The 25,271-nt window shown below is 35.9% G+C and overlaps 1 protein-coding gene across 7 annotated transcripts in view; it reads right to left on the reverse strand.

Moving 5' to 3' along the window:
- The window catches only part of SLC7A2 (solute carrier family 7 member 2), a 70,461-nt gene that overhangs the window by 22,770 nt on the left and 22,420 nt on the right, over window positions 1-25,271 (reverse strand). For 2 of the 7 annotated variants that reach the window (XM_072406184.1, XM_072406178.1), the window contains exons 1-6: window positions 15,807-15,931; window positions 6,701-7,096; window positions 5,078-5,233; window positions 3,476-3,641; window positions 2,556-2,692; window positions 804-1,026 (exon numbers count right to left, since the gene is read on the reverse strand). In XM_072406184.1, the coding sequence (XP_072262285.1) occupies window positions 804-1,026; window positions 2,556-2,692; window positions 3,476-3,641; window positions 5,078-5,233; window positions 6,701-7,076 (1,058 nt within the window). In that variant the 5' untranslated portion in view covers window positions 7,077-7,096; window positions 15,807-15,931. Of the gene's footprint in view, window positions 1-803; window positions 1,027-2,555; window positions 2,693-3,475; window positions 3,642-5,077; window positions 5,234-6,700; window positions 7,097-9,747; window positions 9,771-15,806; window positions 15,932-25,271 lie in introns of those variants that run through there. The other 5 variants (XM_072406179.1, XM_072406180.1, XM_072406181.1 and 2 more) reach the window with 4 other exon arrangements.

The raw sequence follows: 25,271 nt of genomic DNA on the forward strand, positions 1-25,271 counted from the left end.
TGAATTAAAAATGAAATGAAAGAAGCGATCCCTGGTGGTCAGTGGCACTGCAGCTGAGGGGCAATGGGAAAACTCTAAACTATTTCTAAACTATTTCAAAAACATTATGGTATTTCCACTTTTAAAAGATAATTGTATTGTTAGCCATCTATTTCATTGAAAATGTGGTCTAGTGTTTCTTGTTTTCTTCTATATAACTTTTCCAAAAAATACATGAACTGGGCCTTATTTACCAGGACAAATAGGCAGCTTAATAAATATATGCAGCTCTCTTGATTTGATACATCATTTGTAATATTGGGGTATTTTTTTTATAGAGGCCTAATTAAGGTATTTCATGAACACTGACACCACTGTAAGTTTAATACTGAGAGGGGTCCTGGAACACAGACAATATCTCCCAGACACATGAAGGCGGAATCCAGCACAATGGCTTATGCTATAGACAGGGGAATGGCAAAACTGGGTACAATGACATTCTAGAAGGCGTTATTCTACCACCATTCAGTGCTTGAGCCCATAGGTAAAATTTGGGCTCATTTTAAATAATATCCAACAGAGAACATTCTTTGCAAGTACATAGACCCAAAGTAATTACCACTAAATAATAAAGGGAAAGTTATTTGTTCAAACAGACTTAGGTGAAAGATTCTCCCTGTAATTCAATTTTAGCAAATTTCATAGTTAACAAGAAACACAACTCGGGTAAGATCTGGAAAAGCCATTCTTTATACTGCATGTTCTATTCAGCACAAGGAAAAAAGAATGCATTTTGTGCAGTCTTCTCTACACTGGGTATTTACCTGGTTGAGAGGGCACAAAGAGAACCGACAGCCACAACATATTTAGCAGGACCCCAGCCAACATACTCAAATGCAACAGGAAGTGGGCTCTTCTCATCTAATAAGTAATATGGCATCATTAGGGTCAGAGCTGCTGATACTCCAAAATACGCCATGAAGCACACCAGCAGGGAGGTCACAATTCCAATGGGTATTGCTCTCTGTGGATTCCGAACTTCCTCCCCTGCAAGTAAACAGGTCAAAGCACAGGTTGAGAAAGATTCACTGATCACTGTGTCAACATGATCAGACGTGCGAGCTGAAAAGGAAACTAGAACTACCGTCATACTATCTTTATCAGCATTTTGACTTGAATTAACCTCCAAGTTAAGCATATCTAAACCAAAGAACATTAAATATAATCTCAGACACTTTAGCAGTCCTTGAAATAACACACGTCTGGTCTTGGGGTGACTTTGTACTGTATCTGTAAAATAGCAGTGTTCCCACACTAGCCTATAACAAGACTACAACACTCCCCTCCTCTTTCTATCAGTTACAGGTAGTCCCTGGGTTAAGGACATCTGACATGCAGACGCCTCTTAGATATGAACAGGGCTTCCCTGCTCACTCCTGTGCAGGACAGAGGCTTGGAGGGGCGCAGAGAACAGCAAGCTACAAGCCTAATGGACATCTGTCAGGATGCAATGCATCCAGGGAGGAGCAAAGCGGTCATCTTAAGCTGCCTTCTTTTGATATGCACTGAAGAACACCCATGTCTATTTCCATCACAACAGAAGGAGATGCTTGGTAGTCTTTCCAAGGGTCTACATTAGGGTTTCCAATCAATTAAAAGTTCAAGGGTTATGTAAAGTGTTTCCAGGTAAAGGAGAGATTAAGTTTTAGGATGTGTTTTATTGTAACAGATATATTAACATTGGGGACACTTAAATTTTAACTTAAATTAGAGAGAACTGCTGTGTCAGAGCAACACTAGCCATAGGATTAGGTATAACTATAAACAAAATGTTTATTAGCTAAGAGTGATGAGGGGTATGTGTGTCCCCATTAGGGATATTTACTCCCTTTTTTTGATCACTATTGTCACCAAAAAGGGTAATTCTAACATTTTTAGTTGCCACCAAAACAGGAAACCTCCGCCTATTTCCCCTTCTCCTTCATTGTATATTTACCAAGCTAAAAGGAAAACAATACAAGAAATGTATTTTTAGGGTTTTTCTACACCTGCCCCTACCTGAATGGAATAAATGTACAACATCACCACAGACTTCAGTGTTCTCCCCAGCCCATTTTAGCTGGGTGCCCCACCCGGCACTTTTCAGCAACCACAAGGCTGTTTTTGGGTCGTTACTGAAGAGTTGATTGATAATTCATGGGCTTCCACCCGCCTATAATTTCTTTCCACCCGGCTTAAAAAAATTTCTGGGTTATGCAATGGACTTGATTGATTACTCTGTATTAAATTATATTTTGGGTTGTCCACACTACTAACAGCAATCATTGGTCATCGATCACTGAAATATATGCATTAATTATTGGCAATACAAGAATCTATCTTCTATATAAAAAAAGAAAATTTCACAGTTACTAGTCATCACACTTTTTTATTAATTTGTATTCCCTCTGCTACAGTTACTTTTAATATCATCTTCCCAGTCTGTCACAGTCTGTCTGACATTCTAGCTAGCTTCGTTAACATGCCTATCAAGAGCTCAGGGTCTATTTAAAGGCTCTGTGCCCGCTAGTTCTCACCAGTTGTTGCAATGCAGTCAAATCCAACGAAAGCGTAGAAGCAAGTAGCAGCACCAGCCAACATCCCAGTAGTTCCATATGGCATGAATCCTCCAACGCCGTGTTTACTTGTCACATTTTCATATGACACAAAATTACTGATTGTAATAAAAAATATATATACAATTATAACATTGGAGCTTTTTTGTAATAAAATAAAATCAGTTTATATTTCATTTGTTACAATTTCTGTTTCTATAATTTACATGTACTATAATTTCACATACCTTAAAATCAAAGAAAATGTGCAATGCACAATATTTTCACGAAATTATTATCAGTTGATAAATAGAATAATTGTTGTAATTGGCTGAAAGATTTGAAGGAAAACTGTGCTAAAAGATATATGGAGGCTGTCACTGCAACTCCCCATTTAAAATGCTACAAGCTCAACTGCAATGTTGAGCCTTTGACTCTAATTTAATGACTTGTAACAAATACAGAGCATGTGAACTCCTTATCGGTACAATAGTTCTGAGCCAGTGACACAGAAAATAATGATCAGCAAAACAACCAGGTAAGTAGACAGAGAGGCAATGACAGCAAGTAGGTTTACTATAAATAAATGAAACATCAAATGAGCCAGAACCACAGCAGTGCACGCCATTAATGTAGTCTGGGTCAGACTGGGGACCTAGGGCTCACATTGTTATTAAAAATTCCGTAGATAATTACTATAATTTTCTAGGAGGCAATTGCTTAAAAAAAATTGCAGCAAATAATGCTACATGCCCATGCTACTACAATCACCACCAGCATCATTAGAGACAAAATTTTGCCCCAGAATGTTATGAACAGACATCACTATTTCTATATAGTTTTTATAAAGTTCATCATTTGTGTTTCACCAAAAAAGGCCATTTACCAAATGCGTGTCTTACCCTGGTGGAGCAGAGATATTCTGGAGAAATGACTCTGTTATCTTCCAATTCTGAAGGTCTCCTTTCACAAACCCAGCAATCATCACAAATAGGAGCACAAGTACATTAATGGCTGTGAAAACTTTGTTCACCCAGGCAGATTCTTTCACCCCAAAAGACAACAAGCCTAAAAATAAAGAAAGAAGTATTTACAAGAAGAAAAGCAAGGGCCCAAATCACACCGATGAAATGTGATAATAAATGGCGAGGAAAATCCTTTATGGAATGACACCATAACACACAAGGTCAGATGTGGTCCAAATACAGGTCCAAAGCTTAAAGAAATCCTGTGCCCACCTCACAGAACCACCCACCCCTTTGATTTTACATACCTGTAAGAAAATCATTGCACAACCCTGCATTTCTTTCTCTATAAAGTCTGCAAGTTACAGCACCCTGCATGCCGTCATGTTAATTTTACCTCAAATTGCTATAAAAGGAGACTCTTAAAACATAGGCCGGTCAGCATGCATCTGTGACAGCCTATGTTTACAATAAAACCTGAACCACCCAACAAAACACCTCATTTTTTTGGTGTTTTTAATTGTAGTCCCTAATATGCACCGTAATTCATTGACTGTCCACATAGTATTTTAAAAGCACGGCACTTAAAGTGGTTAATTTATACTTTTTTAGAAATGCAAAATAAAGTATGGTTGGAGAAACTAAGAAAAAATAGTGTACATTGGAAATCAGGAGAAAAATTGGTAGCACATGATCTTTTAAAGTTAATTCACATGGTCTTAAAATGTCCTAATCTCCTGATAATGAGAAGCACGATTATGTTTGTGATATTAAGTTTTAAAGATTATGAGGTCCTCTGTCAGGATAGCCTACTTTTTCAGCTTAAATCTGTGATTCCTGGATAACTGTATTAAACTAGTGTAACTTTCAGGACTAATCATGTGGTGCTGGGAACAGGATGTGTACAACTATGGAAAGTAACATGGTACTATAAATCCTCTATTGTGCTGCATTTTAAAATTCTTTAATACTTCTCTAAATCTGGTTAACAAAGTAAGATTTTTCTATTGTCCCGATCATTATCAGATCAGTGCAAAACTAAAACTGTTTTTTTTTTTTATTAAACATTTCATAAAACCACTGCCCTATCTTCTTTACTACATTCTTACCATACTAAAACCAAACATAAAGCAGGAACAATAATAACCACCTTATTGTAATACTCCTTTTGTAGATGTTGAACATCTGAATTCATTTTGGGCAGGGTACTCCCCTTCGCTTACAAACCCAATTAATGTACAGCGCTGCATAATATGTTGGTGCTTTATGAATACAGTTTATTAGTAATAATAAATGTTATGTTACTTTATTCTTTAAAGTCCAAAAAAAAAGATCAAACAAAAATATCCACTAATTCATCTCTCTTCTGTAAGCTTCCACATTAGTGGAAGATTTATGTTTTCATCAAAAAGTTCAAGAGGGATCAGAAAACTTTCAAAAATCTAAAAGTGGTTTTGGATGTGCCAAGTATAGCACTTCTAATGGTGTCACAAGATAGTGAAGAAGGCTAAGAATGTCTACATTTCATTATGTTCTTACCTGACAAAAGCAAAATAAGGCAAACTGCAAAAAAATCAGGATATTCAGCAAGACCAGGGGAGTTCATCCTAAAATAAGTTCGAAAAAAATGGCCAATCTGCTTTCCCAGAAGTTCATCGAATGTACCACTCCATGCTCTCGCTACACTTGAAGTGCCTGTGAAAAAAGCAGAGGAGAATGTTCAGAGATTTCCAATCGTGTCCTGGGCATAACAGCTTTCTTTATTAGATATTACATAAATTAATAAATATCAATCTATTCTATTTACTTAATCTAAAGTAATTAAACATATTATGCACAACAGTATGCATGAAACTATTACTAATACAATTTTGTGTGCTGATCCAACAGACTATTAATCAATGAGGCTCACGTTGGCAAACCTGTTAGCTGGGACTGGTAAACATGATGACCAACATATTGACTAACATGAAAACAGAATTTTTACTTCACACAACCCTTTTATGCAAACTGAAATTTCTGAGTTTAGGTACACTTTAAATCCCACCAGGAAATGTTTGAGGGAACGTCAGATTCCCTGTTTTATAAATAGAGCCCAATCGGTGACTGTGTTTCTATTCTTGCATTGGCAAAAATACATTGTAAAAGTACCTGAGGGCAGTAGATAGCATTTGCCCCAGCAGGAAACTTTGCATATACAGCACTGTGGAAATCCTGCTGGCTTCTTCTCCTCTTTGGTTGAAAAACAGTTAATTCTGCTTAGGTAATATACTGAAAAATCCACTTTTTGCATTGAATTCCTCCTCATAAATAGTATTGTGCTTCCTGTGCCTTTTTCTAAAAGCTGTATATCTACAATGTGAGATCCAGGTACTGTGCCTTTGACTGCTAGCTTGACAAAATTTGGATTTTGCTATGTCCTCCTGAATAGGAAGCTGATGACCTACAGTACAACAATCTCCCTGGCTGTGCAGTCCATGAGTAAATGATTTCCAATCAGCACTTTACTTTATATTTCACTTTTCTTTACAGGCGTCTTGTATGGGACACAGTCAGGCTCCATAGATAAGCAACATGAAAAAAGTGAGCACCAAGTAACACAAAGGTATCTAGAACACTTAATCAAATGTTACTGAGGATAATTGATCCTTAATGTTGGTTTTTATACAGACATTAAAAAAAAGACCTGGATGACCCTTCTCCTTATTCATAACGTATAGCACCAGTGCTAGCTCCTAGCTCCAATCACTAGCAAATATAACAGCGCCTGGATAGAACTTCATTGCTTACAATATGGACAAGTAACACCTCCACTGTGGATCATCTGTTGGGCTCTGTGCTTCCAGGTTTGGAAATTCTGTTTTTAAGGACAACATTGTGTCCTGTTAAATCGTTCAACAAAGGATAGTGACCTATCCTGAGATAACATGATGAAAATAAAATTAAAGTAATTCAATTAATACATATTAGAATGTTGATTCAGGTATATATCTCTCTGCCATTAAGAGTCAGACTTTATTAACATGTTTCTGCAGGCTAGGGTTTCTGAAGATACGATGTTGTATTTTTCCTTGTTTAGTGTTTGTGTAGGGTAATTTTGTTGAACATATATCTTTTATTCACCCTGTAAAAACCTTTTTTACATACATATAAAGTACTTACCGATGACATAAGATAAAATAAGATTCCAGCCTGTAACAAAAGCCCAAAGTTCTCCCACTGTGACATATGTGTAAAGGTATGCAGAGCCAGTCTTTGGCACACGGGCTCCAAATTCAGCATAACAGAGACCTGCCATTACAGAGGCCAGTGCAGCAATGAGGAAGGAAAGCACAATGCTGGGACCAGAGTTTGACTTGGCAACTTCTCCAGCGAGAACATAGACTCCAGCCCCGAGAGTGCTTCCAACTCCCAGAGCAATCAGGTCCACGGTAGAAAGGCAGCGACATAGCTTAGAATCTTCAAGACTGTCCAACGTTACAATTTTTCTGCGAAGTACACATCGTGCTAATGACAAAGCTGGTCCGCATGGAACCATGATGATATCTTCTTTCTAAACTGGAAAAAAAAAGAATTTATATGCTACTTACAGTCAATGCACTTACTCAAGAATATTATCACATGTTAAAGAGCCATTGGTAAAATAATGCCCTGCAACGAACAGGCCATTGACATTTTAGTGACAATAAAACCAGTTTAGGTAAATTCATAAGGCAATGGAAAGTGAATTGACTGTGAAGATGTGTAGCATTCATCTATCTAATGTAGTAGATAGATGAATGACATCAGGGAACTGCTATAAACATAAGAGATTTTTGCCCAAGATGAATACAACTGTCCGTCTTGAGTGAAAATCTGACATGTTTACAAAGCTTTACAACAGAGGAAGCTTTGAATAAAGGAAGAAGGACATGAGCTGATACAGAGGTGGGTACAACACATCTTTTATTGGAGGAAGGTTTTTTCCTTGAGCCCGCCTATAGTCCTCCTAAGAACCCAACCTCTATCCTCTCCTACGATCTGCTGCCAGGTTCAATAATAACAATTTCCTTTTTATCTTCTTCCTGTTGCACTCATTCATCAGGAATCCAATGGTTTTATTTGTCACTATTGTTTACTGTTCTTCAGAACTAAAATTTAATATTAAACAAGGTTCGTTGTGTTATGTCACAATCATTTTTTATATTTATGTCAAGGCACTTCAGACAAAATTGTTTCTTCATTCTAAAAAGCAATCATTTCAAATATTTTGTAGACCTTCATACCACTAACTTCACACTTTAAGAGAAGGCATTTTATAAATGTTTTACATAAAGGTGACCTAGGATTTCTATATTTTCCATTTCTATATTTTCTATATTTTTTATATTTATTCCAGTTAGAAGAATTAGGGTTATTGTAAAAATGAACCTACCCCAAAAACAACTCATTCATGTTTATATCTAAAAACACTGCCAAGACTATACATTTACTTTATGTCTAAAAAATTCTGTTAAGGGTAAGAACAGTTTACACATCTGACCATTGGCCTTCATTGTCAAAGCAAACACAAAGATTGTGAACACAACTGTTCATATCTCTGTTATCAGCCTGTTTGAGAAATCACTGTTGATAACTAGGACAATGTTTGAGTGTTTATTGGCATTTATTTTAAGTAAAGTCTTTGGTGTGGGGGTGTGATGAGTGTTTTGGAGAACATACACAAAACTGTCCTCAAAACGGTGTTCAAAAATTTAACAACAATATTTGAGAACCAGAAAATTGTATTCAGTGGAATTTCCCCAACAGGAAATTCAGGGTAATGCTACTGAGTAAACTGGGACCAGCATATGTTAAACTAAGCTAAACGAATATTTAAACATGTTTGTGTGTTCAATATAAATACAATATGGTTACAAAAAAAAAAAAAAAATAGGGTATTACTCCTAACAGATTCTACAACTCATAACTCACTAAGCCATAGAATACTCAGCTGGCATCAGTGGATCTGCTTTGTGTCCGACATATGTACACACATGCAGAATATAAAGACAACTGAACATCCAACGGGTGACGATTGTAAGGTCTAAAAAACATTTTTTAAAGGTGCTCAACCTGGATGATACCTAACCAATATAGTACCATGCTTTTGAAGAGAAAGGGAACTAAAGGCATTGGCAGGAGTACTGTGATCTATTTGAGTGATAATACATATCGGCAAATTTTGTATTGAAAATGTTTCATGGGCTGTGTGCTCATAGAAAACATTAGGTCTGTTTTTAAACACATACCCCAAACTCCAGTTTGATGGCTACTCAAAGTGATTTTAATCTCTTGTGTACTCCTAGGAAGCAGCCTTAAATTATATAACACCATAACTTTTCCAATGAGTTTCAAAAAAGTTCAGCAACCAATATAATGCTTTCACTATTCCCTCTTCACTCTTTTCTCAAATTGATAAATCCTGAACAAAAATTGTTAATTCATTATTAGGAAGTATTAATATAAATATAATTCTTATCACAAGGAAGTATAATGTAAAACATTCAATTGTATATTCAATTGTATGTATATGTGCATTATATGAGCAGTAATAAGCTGTGGTGTGGAGTGTTCGGTTGTGAATAATAGCAGGTTCTACGCCTCACAAAAGTTCTTTCACATGGTTTGTTTGCTCTTCTATTTTAGGGGGAGGACACAGAGAGGGACAGGTGATTGGACATTTACTAAATAGCTATGACAGCACCACCTAACACTTCTGTATATACAACAAGAATTCATAGCAGAGGCCACACAATATACCATGATAAATACTCAAAGAAGAACTACATACACCTTCAGCATGCTTTTAGGTAATAAGCTAAACAACAATTCAAAATAGAAGTAAGCTATACTAAATAACCATGTATTCTTATTAAAGTAAATATAATCACAGTTTTTGAAATCTCATATAAACTTTAAAGTAATTCTGTTGTCATTTAGAAATGCAAAAAAAATCTGTCTTAACACTCCTGGCCTATTATTTTTTATTTTTAAAGCACCCTCATATAGCAAGGCAGTGTACAACAATTTGGGGGTGCACGTGACAAACCACCATACATAACAAGTACAAAGGGACCCTGCCTAATCTCTTCCATTTTAAGATGCATGGGTGCACAGTATACAATAATAGGGGTAATGAACCTATTTATAATTTTGTTAAAGTGGAACTAAACCCTTTTTATACTCACCTGTCCCTAATCCGTCACAGGCACTGCCATTCTCTTTCTTCTTCTTTTCCATGTTCCCATCCCCGGCAATCTTGAATGGTCAAGCTGGAATGATGCAAATCCTGTGCAGGCACGCCAGGGTTTTTTTTTCTATACCGGCTACCGCAGGGGAAGTTGGCATGAGCCAGGTTTTGACATATGAAGAGAATGATCAGGCAGGTAAGTTCCTTTATAAAACAAAGCCTGGTTGCAAATTTTTAAAGTGGAGCATTAGTTTTAAAAAAATATTATCCATTGGATCTTGTGTTGTCAACCTGTCATATGCTCTCTCAATGCGGGCTACAGAAGCAATGCGGACACTGATAACATCTGTATGTGTTGCTGTTAAGTAACGGAGTAATTGCATGCTTGTAAACAGGAAGTAACAGAGTTTTGCTTTGAAAATATCAATTGCATGATATATGACATATTATGATACTTCATGAAAGGTTTACTTTTAGTACTTCATAAAAGTTCAGTGAACTTTTTTTGGTATGGAACAACATCTAGATACATTTTACATTCACCCTAAGCTCTGAAAATCAGAGATTGCAACGCTACAGACCACTCCAATATGGTATGTAGTCATTTTTTTTTCCATGTCACACTGAACTATAAAGGCAGGGCTATAGACCTTTTTGTGGGTCATTGCTAAGGAAGGCACAGTGAGTGGGCAGAACGCGCTTCATCATGTTGAAAGGCGTCAACAGTCTTTTCACAGATAGGGACACATTTGCAATGCACACACAGCACTGCGTACAATGCCGGGTATCTCATCAACTGGATGAACTCCTGCACATTTCATTACCCAAACACAGCCAAATAGGATAGCTGAAGAATGGACCCAGGAAGAGAACAAGTAAGAAGATGGCGGCATCTGTAACAGGTGACTGTATTTAAAAAATTGTGATCAGGGGGGTAAGGGTATTTTATTGCAGAAGGAACTTTACCTGTCTTTGCAATAAAACACCCAACTGATTGCAATTTTTCCAGGAATTTGATTATACCTAAAACAAACATGTATGGTTTCGCTGACAGTCTTCACTACTATTATCTGTATTCACGGTAATTTGATGTTTAATATTGCCCTTCCTGTAGGTATTGTATAAGCATGAAAACTATAGAAGACAATACTATATATATAAGGATATAAGATTGGCATCCTTTGAGCTGTAGGATATAGTTGGATGCCCTGACATTGGCATCCCTAAAGTTGTAGGGTATATATGGAAGGCCTCAGTAAACACCAAGTGCTTCCAGGTCACCAACAATTCTATTTATTTGATGTCATTGCACAATTGCTGCTGGTGTGATCTATTTCAGCGATCGCCAACCAGTGGGCGTCGAGAAAATTTTGATGGTCCGCAGTTCTGGCCGGTGTGCCCCTCCCCATGATCTGTATCATAAACCTGTTATATGACGATCTTCCGTTAAGCACAAACTCAAATGTCTAATGCTGTAGCATGCTACCTTGGAAAAATCAGCCTTGTGCAGCCTAATAATAAAAAAAAAAACTCTATGAATGCCCAGCCAGCCAACCCAACTTTAGACCTAGCAAGGCCTTAATATTAGCAGCGTTTGCTTTTCCCATAAAAGGTGAGCAAATGGATCTAATATACTTATTGGCCTGTCTGCCTTTGTTCTGTATGTTTTATTATACAGAGCCACACAATAAAATAAATAAGTTATACTTCCTTTTAAACAACTTTGAAAAATGTTAACCCAAACAGACACATTACTCCATGACAATATTGGAGCAGAGACAAAAGGTACGGCTCTTGTAGGATGCACACACAACAGGGAACCTCAAATGAAGCAGGAAATCAACTACTTCAAATGAATGACTTTTACTACCAAGAACAAAATAGATTGTTATGTTGAACCTTGTACAGGGTTTTCTATGTTCTATTTACAGAATATGCTTGATCCATCTGATTATTAATTTTATTATTTGGCAGTTACAACATGTTCAGAATGAGTTATGTTACAAACAACTCCTTATTTTCGGAATAAAGGAAACGATAATTTACTTTTTATTAGAATGATATATTTTACACTTATTCATATGAGGGTTCACAAACACTCACCAGATCAAACAAAGTAGCAATAATCTGTCCACGTCTCCACAAATCTGTTTTTATTTCTAAACAGTAAAGGAATGTCCTTGCTATGCTGTGCCAGCACTCCATTACCTCAGTCTCAACCCCATCACCTTTACAATATGTACATAACAGCAAAGTACTCTGTTCCCGCATATTCCTAAACGTGTGTCTGGTAATATTGGGAAAACATGTGGGTGACACAAGGACAAATATGCAACAGTTATTCTGCCAATATGTAACCTATAGCTGCTCCTGGACACCACCCAAACCAAGGCTGGTTGGTCAGATGCTCAGCACAACATTTTATTTTTATCCACTACATTTAGAGGATTAAAAAACATGACTTATGAACCAAAAATGCTATAATAAGGAAACTTTTAAAATTCATCTCCAAATGAACCTTTAGCAACATGCTATAATAATGTGAAAGTTTTTTTTTTTAATGTCAATATGCTGTGGATATAATGGCCCTGATTTAAAAAAAGTTCTCCAAGGCTGGATAGAATACACTTTCATCAGTGAAGCTGGGTGATCCAGCAAACCTGGAATGGCTCTTGTCCAGGTTTAAAAACATTTGCTAACATATAGCTTATGACTGTTAGGAAATCCATTCCAGGTTTGCTCGATTACCCAGATTCACTGATCAAAGTGTATTCTCTCCAGCCTCAACACACCTCTTGCTCTATGATGACATCACTAACACACTGCACCCTTTCTAAGGAGGATCAGGGTTGCCACTTTAGGCTCTCCTTTCTCAACTCAACTAAAAATGTTTAGGTCTGGGGGGTTGGGTCAATGAGTGCAAAAGCCTCTTTTGAATTGTAACCATGGAAAAGAATTAAATAAAAATTAGTGTCGCAGTGGAGAGCTTCTTAGTAAAGGTGATAAACTGGGGTTCATACAATATCCCCTACCAGGGATTGTGCCAACCCTGATTATACAGAAGCAAAGGAACGTAGGTTACCTTTGTCAAGTACAAATAGGATAGCAAGTTTCCCACTCTGCGCCATCTAAATTCATGTTATTATGTACATTTGATTCTGCACCACTATGTTTATGTATTCCATGAGTGTTATCACTGAATACAATTAGCACATTAATACAATTTTGCTCATGGAAAAGAATGTCAAAGCTACAGTAGTGACTAGAATACCCCCAGTATGGACAACTAAAAGCAAAATTGCTGTAATAGGCTCTACCAAGTGGTGTTGGTTCCAGGCAAGCAAATGGGAGGTTAATCATCCACAACTCAAGGAACCCCTAGAAACTGCTGGAGGAACCCTGGTTGATAATGGCTGATACGTACACTGATCATTATTGATTTGGACTTCCTATTTCCATGAGAAAAGAGGGGCAAGGATGGGGGGCTGTTTTTAGTCAGGGCTGATATCACTATACCGTGCACAGGAAGTTACAGGTTTACTGGATTTCCTGGCATAACTACAATATGTTTTTGCACTAAATAAACAAAAATGCCTCAATATAATATTTTTAATTTAGAGAGAACAACAGGAAGAAAATAGGCGTACAAAGTTAGGATTTATAGAAACCTTAATGAAGTTATATACCTGTACTGCTCTTTATTTTCAGATGCTTTGTGTGAAGGACAAATACAGGCTACAACAGAAAGAAAGCCTGTCTTAATCATATTGCTGCTTTTATAAATTCAGGCAACATGGGAAGCAATTGTCATTCATTCACAAATACAGAATACTACAGCGGGTTCTAGAAGAATATGCTCTTAGCTGATGTAAAAAGATTTGCATATGGATATTAATTCCATGCATTTCTGTACTTTACTGGAGACTATTACATTGACTGTAGTCCTCCTAGGAGTATTTCTAGTTTATTAGCTAAATAAAATAGGTCATCCCTGACAACAACAGCAGGTCTTCATGTGGATAAAATTGTGTAGGAGTGAACAGGAAAATGTAGCCAATTCAAATACAAAGGGACCATGCCAACAGTACTGTGATCATAGGCTTATGTGATACAGGTGCAGCGTGACTTTGTTGGCCAACATATAACAAATAAAAAGCTATGCAAATAATTACCAGTTCTTGACCACATTTAGAAAAGATCACATGCTTTACTTTAACATTGCTCTCTATTTAGTTGTCTGACTACAGAGTATCTACAGAAGTTTCTTAAAAAATGAATACATAAATGGTACTCAGTGTCCTCACCATGTCAGTGACACAAGATCTGAAAACATGAAGACACCGGCTTCACCCAGTCACATGAAATCCAGAGAACTGGAAGCTGTCATTCTAGTTAAAATTTACCTAGGTTATCATGAAGGGAAAATGTACAAAAACGCAATTTAAACAAACTAAACTTGACCCTCACCTTCCCTTTGTAGGATGACCAGGACTTATCTGTAAGATGAGTAAACGCTCTCATTTCATAACTTAACTCTTCCCTTGAAAATGAAGATACACAACTGTTCTCGGAAGCATACAATGTATACATATGTAGAAAATGTGTGTTTGCCTTTATTACAACACAGATTATTCAAATTACTCATTAATATCTGACATTCTATAAGTACTTGTAAACCATGTAAGACATGAGATCTGACAAGTTAATTGTTAATAGGTGGAAATAAGATTACGCTGATACACATTGGAATAAAAATATCACTCTATCATGATCATATGGTGATGAGTGAATGCATACATATGAACATGTTAAAATGTTTTCCGTTACCTCTATCACTAGCTAAATTGTCTCATACTTTCAATGGCTTGAATTCTCAATTAAGTCAAAGGTATTTGTAGTTATAATAAACAAAGATTATAATCCACTCATAGCTTCTACAAACAAATTATTTGTATTTACCATTGAAGTTGATTTATGGAATGACTTGAATGGTAAATATGATTAATTTCCTAGTCAACAGCATGTTAAAAGTTATCTGTAAGCAGATTGGGTTTAAAATGACCCACTGAATCATCTTGGGCTTCCTATATAATTGGGACCTTTATTCATACCAGACAGAGTATTAAAGGCCCAGTATATATAAATTAGTTTATTTTTAATCTTCTGATCACCAATAAAAGATCACATTTTGTGCGAATTTGAAGTGAGTTTTACAGCACTCTGATGCTAAGATTTAGACTTGTTCTGAATGTCATTTAGATGTGAAGTGATGAGAAGTGTTGGTAAATATCACACAAGTTGTGTTCAAATGTGAATATGAGCAAATTAGATCCTATTACTAAATCCTACAAAAAGATCCTGTGGTTTTCACCATCCTTACCTCCAATACTGGAGGTGCAAAATAGTATACAAGTGCATGCTTTTTATGGAACTAATGATCAAGCAATTACTGATCAATAAATCAGTTGGACTGCTTAATTGAGCACACATTTGGCAGCAGATCTTCTCATGTGTAATAAAACTTACAATCACATTTCATCTACAAGTTACAAAAATTACATCAATCAGTTTACAAGTCAGCCAACAAAGATACATTTTACACATCCCAGCTTTTATAATTATGCAAAGATATTAGCAGAAGGTATACTCTGTCTGAGGTTTCTTACGAGTACATGTACAATTTAAAAATGAAAAAATCTTAACATAGTAGTAGATGCTTTATTTTAATTGTTCTTTTTCATTAACATTTGCTTTTTGGTGACAAATATATATTCCAGAATAGCTAAAACTACATTAAATAAACCAACATGCAGTGGTAAATAAATACCGTTTTAATATCTAATTTAAAAATCTCACCATGACAGCTTAGGTTTAACGTAAACAAATCTAACTTTTTTTTACAATACCCAGTATTGATTAGTTTAAAAATGTAAAAATGACAAATGTAGGTTACATTTTGTTTTATAATTGCTTATTTGTTCAAATGATAGAAATAAAACAAAACTAAATATGGTAACTAAAAAACAGAAATTGAGAACTACATGGGTAATCACTCACCAAGACTCCTTGTGATGTTCTTTTCCTACTTAGATGTTGCACGTACAGGAACAGATTAAGGTGCAGATATCCTATTCTGAAGTTGTGTCCAGTCTAGTGAGGTCCTGCCTGCTGACTGTGTGCTGTATAAACCATGTGGAGTAGGATGTGTCTCTTTTAACAACTTAAAATTCAGCGTTGCAATGTCCAATAGGAGCTTCCCAAGAAAGGATTTGCTGACCAATACTGCAAAGCACTGTAATTGTTCCAAATATTCCACCCACATGACTTCAACATGTAAAATGTAGTTATTGAATTTGGATTTTCTGAATATTTTTTATTTGTATACTTTGTGCAGATAATGCTTTTTATTTATGCAATATTTGCAATAATTCGAAACCCCAATATTTTTAAAACTCGTTTTAATTACAGCACACTAGTACACATGCTAGATAATTGTTGCCTTGGATAAATTATTATCATATCAGGTGAAAAATTAACATTTCTCCCACCCCAACCCCGAGACATTTTTTTAGCAATACCCCATGGTGAACCCCTAAAACACCAAGGAAGACCACTGTAATTTTTGACGGGAGCATGCAGCAATCATTCATCTGACTCACAATCCTCCTTCCGATAGAGCTGAATGGCACTGGGTGTACAAAACTTGTTTTAGTGTTGCTTAAAACAATCACAAATAATTGCTTAAAATATTTAACGAGTGTATGGCCCTAAGAGGCTGTTATATCTTTAACCATTTTTTACTGAGACATGTATTTCGTCTTGCATTTGGTGCATAAATATTAATAATATGAAACATGTACTTTTTGCCATTGTCATTATTACTTTAGAATTATTAATACATTGTGCACATTTCACCTCCAACTATGTATGACAGCTCATGATAAATATCATCTGTGACTGAAGAGATCACAGGCTGGACTGCACTGGTGCTTGAAGATCCCCAACTTAAATGAAGCTTTGGTGCAGACCCAGAACATTTAGATCAGTTGTTGTAAAGACACAATGGAATTTTTATTGGACCCGTGCCCAGGTACAGGTGCATCCAGAATGCAAAACTTTTATTAAGCTTCAATTAAGAATTTACCTCTACAGTATTTTCCCTGGTGCTAAATATACTTAGACTGATGTCCACTGTATTTCAACCTAATTTTTGTGAGCCCAGGACATCATGAACCTACTCCACCTTGTTGCTGGACAGTACAAGGGGAAGCAGCACAGTGATTAGTTTTTTTTCTCATTCTTCTTTACCAGATTTGCTGTACTGCTTCTTTCTCCACACTCATCATTGGTCCCAGTTCCCATAGCTTATGGCTTCAACAATGGGTACACTATGTGACATTAACAAAAGTGCTGATCTGATAAAAACTGCAGCAAAGGGAACTAGTGCAAATGTAGCATAACCTTCCCTGCTCCTTGCCCAGAAGGTATGAAACATGTTGCAGGGTTCTCCCCAGGCCCTTTTAGCTGGGCACACCACCCGGCACTTTTCAGCACCCACCCGGCTGTTTTGGGGTGATTTCTAAAGAGTTTGGTCACAATACAGGGGCTGCCACCCACCTACAATTTCTTCCCACACGGCTTAAAAAAACTTATGGGTTGAGCACTGATGTTGGGTAGCATAATGCAGCATGGATTATGGCAGTCAGGGAAATCTTTCTTAGGATACAGTAAGTCTACACAGACGTTTTCCCCAGCGTTTAACCTGAGGCTTTAAAAACCCATGTTTGAGATTCCCATGCATTCTAATAAGCTAATCTACACCAGGACGTTTCCTTGAGGCACGTTTACGAGAGTCATCTATAATGTTGCTTGCAACATTTAAAAAATTAAACCACGGGGTAATGCTAGAAAACGTCATTGATTTCAAAAGGGCGTTTTCCCGCATTTATAGGCACTTAAAATGTAAACACAGTATAATGCGGCATTCACGATTTCCAGCATTTTAAAGACAAGCTTTAAAATGCTAAAAAAGTGCATAAAAACGCATCTAAACGTGCGTTTTTAAAAATGTCCGTGTGGATCCAGCCTAATAGTATAAAAGCACCTCAGAATACATTTTCTAACATTTTTATTGTGACTTGTATACAGACTGTAGATTTCTTTTGGACCATTTTTTTCCCAGTTATATTGTCACCATAATGAATTAAAGAATCATGTCCTGAAACTGCTTGAAGTTCTGGATGTTCTAAATAGCTACTGGAAAGTTTGCAGACTGAAGATTAATTTTTTGAGTCACCTCAGTCCTGCATTTAAAAAACTGGTCTATAAACTTTTTAAAAAAAACACTAAGTGGGCCCAGCAAGATTGTGTATGTCATTGATGTGGCGATATGCTATAAAGAAGTCTGAATGATACATTAGATTTGATATTAATATAAAGTATTTGTTATTCAAAGCTCATCAAACAGTTCTAATATATTTGGTATTGCACATGATGTTAAAAGAGCAATATCCAAGAACAGACTGTAGACTTGCTAAAAATGGTTATAGTCTGGCAAGATTAGAATTTATCTGATTAAAATGTCTAAAAATTTTGCTACACTTTTTTTATAAGTATGAACTCAAAAAAGGGGCACAAATAGTATAGAGTAACTTTGATCATGTTCTGTTTTGACACATGATATTGGCAGAAAGACAAAGTACATAGTGACCTAGTTGGAGACTTATGTTTCATCAGCAGATATCTCTAAACACATATTGTGGTAGCTAACTTTATGACTCTAAATACAATTCAGCCATTGACATGGCAGTGTGTGACTGGTATTTAAAGATGAACGGAAGTATGATGCAAAAGTAATTTGCTTTTAGTCATGATCAATAGTAAGAAAAAAACTCAAACTTCAAAATGCTCAAAAATGTCAACTGTGGTGGCCAGAAAGGGCTCACCAAGACAAAAACTATGGAGATATATATATAACCCATCTTGCAGTATGTAATATAGAACTTTGCTGCTTTTGGTGTAGCAGCACAGATCAAGGAAAGGAAGGAAGGCAGGGATAGAGGAAGGAAGGGTTGGCTTATACACAGTTATAGATCAAATGGTGTTTGGAAGATGTAGGGGTGAAGTGTATGAATTGCTACTATAAATGGTCAATAAATGTGTAGAGATCATGGGGAGGGTTAAACCCAAGTTAGGTTTTTATTGGTGTCTGTGCCCAGGTTGGAAAGGTTCACAATCTATATTTGTCCTGGAAAACCAGTACTCAATCTAAGAGAAGAATGAATGGTCATTGGAGTAGAAGTATAATTGACACACATTTCTCTGGACAGGGGTATTCACTTGGAAAGCCTTTCCTCTTTCGTTTAAATGTGTCTAAGGAAGAGAAAGTAAAGTCACCCAAATGGGAACAATAAACATAATTATGTAATAAAAATAAGAAATTGGCTTTAATAAAATCTATAATGTATTAATGGTTATGCTATGCCATTATCATAGATAGCAACTGTGCTATTTTAAGCTTGTACTTTGTGGAAGTTCATGCATATCTGTCATGCATGTAAACACAGAATGGACTTATGTGTTGAGCTTGAATATTCTCTTTGAAAAAAGTTATATGTCACATTCAATGACAAGTCAGTTGGGACTGCTAGATGGCTTACAATTATGCAAAGAAGCATTCAGACTGGAGCCATAAAGGCCAGGAGAAATGGCAGTGTATATATACAATACCATGCCCTTACTTCAACCGGAAAACAAACCACATACAAACACAGCTGATGGTTTGAATCTTAGTTCAAAGGGGAGTTCAGTGAGAGATTAGAAGGTGAATTAAACTGGAAATGAGTTGGCTACTGGCATTATTTGGATAAATCTTTAGAATGGTTTGGCTCATGATCATGGAACTAATTTGTCTGGATGTCAGCTTTCTATCAGCTTTAGAAAGTCCATATTAGTCTAGACATGTGTAGTGTGGGAAAGGTATGCCTGTCACTTGCACATAAACTTTAGAGTGCAAGAAGAAGATCATGTGACACGATGACTCTAGTGTCTGTTTAGTTTGTCATTGATCTGACAATTAATAGTTTGCATTATATTATTGATATTTACAAAAAAAAGTTGTGTTTTATTCTGACACTTTCTTTCACAAAAATAAAGCCAATCTTACAAAAGAGCTAACATATCTATACAAACGCCCAGTGGTTAGAAATTTCAAAATTTTCATGTATTTAAAAAGAATTGTAAATAATAATGTAATGTAAAATTGTCTAACACATTTATTCTAAGTCTGTCTCCAATCTTTTTATTCTACAGCTTTTCTTACTGGGAAAAAAATATTCTCACTTCTGCTTTTCATTTGTTATCTTTATTTGGCTCTGCTAAACCCTAAGCTATAGTGTTCAGGGTCACCAAAAGACATGAATTGTTTTGTATACATAGAGAAAGACTGGGATATTGCAGCCTTCAACTTTACTAGTTTTAAACGCATACGTACATCCATATATGCCACACCAAAAATGGTGCCACACCTCATGCCTTGGTATTTCAATGATAATTACAGCCCTAAAATTATGGCAACTATACAGAACTTTTTTTGAGCAAAGGGTTTAAAAGCAAACATAAAATGCTGAGGGCAATGGATGAAAGCCACACTGCAGTATTTTTCCTGTTACATAAAATCAATACAGAAATCCATTCAGACATGAATGCACCCTGCTGATTTCTTTTAATCCCTATATATAAATTAGAGAAGTATGCAAATCCAAAGATGATGCCAGGATGCTAGTTTTTACAAGTTTACCAGAAAATAGAATCTAATCTAAACTGACCAGACCCTTACAAAGAAAAAGTGAGAGGGAACTTATATTTGGAAACTTGCTTGCCTAGATATGTGGATGTATGCTTAAATGTTTTGGGTTTTTGCTTTTTTAAAATGTTCTTATGATCTTGTTTTATATAACTTTTGTTTGGTTTCCAAACATGACAAAGGGATTACATAGAACTAAGAGAGAACACCAAAGAATTACTTCCATGAAGAATCTCTACAAGTTACCATTTGAAGTTATTTTGTTCTTTTGTGTAAATTTCACCATTTAAAGAAGTTTAAAATGTAATTAAGTTTTAATATAGTATATGAAAAAGAACATATCTTCAAAATCCTTATAAATATGCAATAATTACCATCTTGTTGCACTTTTTCTTCCCTACAATGTGTCTTTAGTCTTTTGGCTGAATGAAGCCCAGCATCATTTTACCCAAAAGAGGAAAGGCTGTATATGCTTCATGGGCCCACCCCTGAGCAAAGCACCCTGCACTTCACATTGACTCAGCACTTTGCATAATCCAAGGCCGCCCACCACCAAAAGAAGACCAAAGAGGGCCTAGCATGTGAATAGCCAAAGGACATTTAAAAACCTTAATTAAAAACAAAAGCACTGAAAATAGTTGTTCAGGTCCATTTGGGGTGTGGAGGGGACAGGACATGTTTCATTTTTTTTCCTGATATTTTAGTCATTCTGAAAATCAATCTCCCAAAAAAAAATTATATTTATATATATATATATATATATATATATATATATATATATATATATATATATACGGTATATAAATATATAATGGTTGTCGAGTGATGTCTTTTTTCATCACTGATATTACAAGTCCTACAAATGTGTGCTTTGCTGATGGTAAATTATAGGATGAGTTTCTCGAGACAACAAAGAGAACTTGGGAAGCACAATTGTACAAACATGGATAATATAATCACAGGGTGTCAGACCAAGTGCCAAGAATATTAAGAAGAACAATGGTCAATATCTGCTATTTCCTTCACAACTCCAAAATCACAAGACCATTTCTAAAACAAATTCCAGAGCTGGTCACCTCTGCTGGGAGGTTGTTAATTAAGATTGTATTAAAAAGAAAAAGTAGCGACAAAATGACAGCATGAGTCTTGTGTCTACTACATGGGTACTAAAACAGATATCCTTTTCCATAGGAACACAACATCAAGTATTTTGTAAATTCTTTGTGAAACCGATATATAAGTGAACTGATAACATCTAGGTCAAAAGGATAGCCGGATCTGAATTTTAAACGCACAGTGGGGAAGTGTACAGATGCGGCATTCTACACTTACCTGTATTTATTTATATTGAAAACTTTTGTTTGAATTGGAACTCTTGTACAATAAGACAGAGCAGAGAAATGAGGAACCTTCCCTGGTGTTTTTTCCCAAACAGGCAAAAATAGAAATTTAAACACAAATCTGTAATTGTTTTCCAACCTTAAAATTAATCTATTTTAATAATACAATCTGGGCCAAAACTTTTGAGATATTTATCAGCATAAAACACAATATTATTCCTAAGTAACTTCAAAGTTTGATCTGAATTGGGTCAATAATGGGTCCACAAAAAAATTTAAATTGTTATATTAGGTTATTTAAGATCTAAACCTTTTACAGATTTGAGAAGGGACAAGGCAAAATCTACCTAAATCAAGATATAGGTAATACAAAGATACCCATATTCAGTGCAATGTAGACTAATATCTACAAACAATTTGAACAATCAATACTAGGAAGTGTAATAATGGCAAAATATTAAAGTGTTAATGTATTTAATGAGTAAAAAAAAACAAATGCAAGTGCAGAAAAAACATCAATTAATCATCCAGAATATACTCACATTACATACAAAACTCAGCAAATCTCAGTATTTCTACCAATTAGATGCTAATTATTCTTTAGTCCAAGATATGAACTAGGATGGGTTTTCTGAGGACGCAGGGCTCGTGAAATACACGTTTCACAAAATGTAGGAGCACAGATATGTACGCCATGGAGTGGTCTGGTTGGATTAAACTATTGAAATTGAAAACATGAAAGATCTTCCCGCCATCATTTCTAAATCTGTTCCTGTCCAGCTGGGAGTTTTGGGTTTTAACATTGTTTTTATGCTTTGCACCTACTTTGGTTACATTTTCCAGAAAAAAATCTAACAGGGAATGTGGAGCCACTTGGTCACATACACTTTTGATAATAATTTAAAAATCTAAAAGCGGTATATTGTCTTTTATAAAAAAAATTTTTACATTGTAGGCCTGTAATCTTAGACGTAACTCACCGAAATTTGTCCAGTATTTAATAAATTTAATAATAAACTTTAAATAAAAAAAAAATCTGTTAAAGCAAGGGTGCATAAATTAAAAATACTGAAACCTGTAATAAAACTGTACAGTAGCATATATAATAAATACATATATAAATAAATATATATATATATATATATATATATATATATATATATACTGTATAATAATATAATTATTACTTTGTATTTTGATTCAATACATAATTTTGTAATGAATCCAATACCAAATAATCTGAAATTCCCACCATGCTCCTGCACGCACCAATGTCACAGGGAACTCCCGGGGAACGTCAGCGCACTCCACTGGGGGAGAGATCAGATGACGTGGACGTGGCCAGAGGATGGCAGGACACTGGAGGACGTCAATAGGACCAGGTAAGTTTTATTTTTTTTTTTTAGCTACCTCGAGTGTGGCTCTGGGTTTTTTTGTTACCCTGAGCCACACTCAGGGTTACCACTCAGAAGGTTAATGCTTGCTACACACTTTAGGTTCACTAGGAGCACTGACTCCTTTATTTTCTTATATTCTTCAAAGCTTGCCATGCTAAATGTATATTGTGAAACCTTCAGTTACATTTCTAACAGCAGTGTATATATGGATATACATCCCACAGGGGAGTTAAATGAAATTTAGAGAAGTATGATGTATTTTTATAGCAGCAACACACTACACAGCACTTTACAAAGTCCATAGTCATGTCACTAGCTGTGCCTCAAAGGGCTAACAGTCTAATGTCCCTAGCACAGTCATATGCCATTAACACAATCAAAGCCAATTAACCTAACTGCATGTTTTTGGAATTTAGGAGGAAACCCACACAAACTTGTGGGGAGCCTGCAAACTCCATGCATCCATACTGTGTCCTCCTGATATTCAAACCTGGGACCTAGTGCTGCAATGGTCTTAGTGCTAACCCATGAGCCCCTATGCTAACTGTCTAGTTTGCAAAAGAAAAAATCTACTCTTATACACCATGTAAATCAGCATGATTCTGGCTCATTGTACAGTGTTTGAATAAACAGAATTACAGGGACAACTACTAGAAGGGTGCATTGATAAAAACTAAAATCAGATATGTTATGCAGGCTGTCCTCAATGAAAAGAGCAAGGTAAAAATGTACCACTATGAGTCCAGCATCACAGGTACCCCATATTTTTAGGAGCTCTGCTGGCTTTAAAAATCTTTAGAATCCAACATTCTGTGATTGTAGGATGCTTGGACCATTCCCGCATGCTGTGGTTTCATGCTTTAACCCTATGTCACAAGAAGATAGTAGTACCAGGAGGGGGCTCAGGAAATTACCCTCAGAAGGATGCTAGGCATGCTACACACCAGGAAGTGTCAGATGCTAAAGATGTTTCAACCAGCAGTTATAAAAAAATATTTTATCCCACTGCAGTTTACATATTACAAAAACAAAAATGTAACAGCCTCTAAAAGAGAACAAGATGTTGGTAACATGAGAATACAAAACAAATATGGATTTTTCTAAGGCACTGTTTTGATATATTTTCTTGTTTCGCTTTAAAGAAAGTGGGAACTAAATCAACCAAAATCAAAATGGACAAATAAAGTAAAATACACAGTAGAATCCCTTGCCAAAAAAAAAAAATGATATTCCTATTTTTAACTAGGTAAAACTTTAAGTTTCAGACTTACCTAATTGTACTTACTTTTCTGTAGGCCCCTCTACCAAACTTGGTCTGTAGTTTCTTTCACCCACCACTGATAACATTGGATAATTCTATGTATGCCTAAAACAACGGAGCTTTTTTACGTTACACCAAGGGGTACGCGTTTAAAAGTGGGAGGGGGGTGGTTGTGCTTAACATTGGTAGTAGGTGGTTTTACCAGGATAATGATAAGAGTTTGAAAACATCAAAATCTCTGGTATTTCTTTAAAGATTAAAAGAAAGAATGAAGTTTGAAACTACTTAATTTTGTTACTGATTTCTGGGTTTGCCATCAGTGGGCAGATGTGAATGGGAAGTCTGGGTGACTAAAAGGAAATAATGTGCAAGAATATGCCAGTGACAGCCATGGGGGCTTTTAGCTGATATGGTTCAGAAAAAAATGATTCAAGTGAAGCCACAGCAGTAAATGAAGCCTCTTCATATGGCAATTCTATGTAACTCTCTGTCTGCCCTATAAAGCACCTATTTTAAAGGTCTGCGTGTTCAAATACTGTACTATAACTAATAGCTTTAAAGCATTTTATAAACAAACCTGACATTTTGTAAAGTTAAACAAAACACTTTCTGTGCCCTTAAATGTTGATTTTTCATATATATTGTTTTAAACATTAATCGGGGGATCCAGCCCTGCTACACACCACCAAAATGTGGATCCCTGCTGTCCTGGATCCTGGG

The sequence above is a fragment of the Pyxicephalus adspersus genome, chromosome 3 (assembly GCF_032062135.1).
Source record: "Pyxicephalus adspersus chromosome 3, UCB_Pads_2.0, whole genome shotgun sequence".
In the NCBI taxonomy this organism is placed as follows: Eukaryota; Metazoa; Chordata; class Amphibia; order Anura; family Pyxicephalidae; genus Pyxicephalus; species Pyxicephalus adspersus.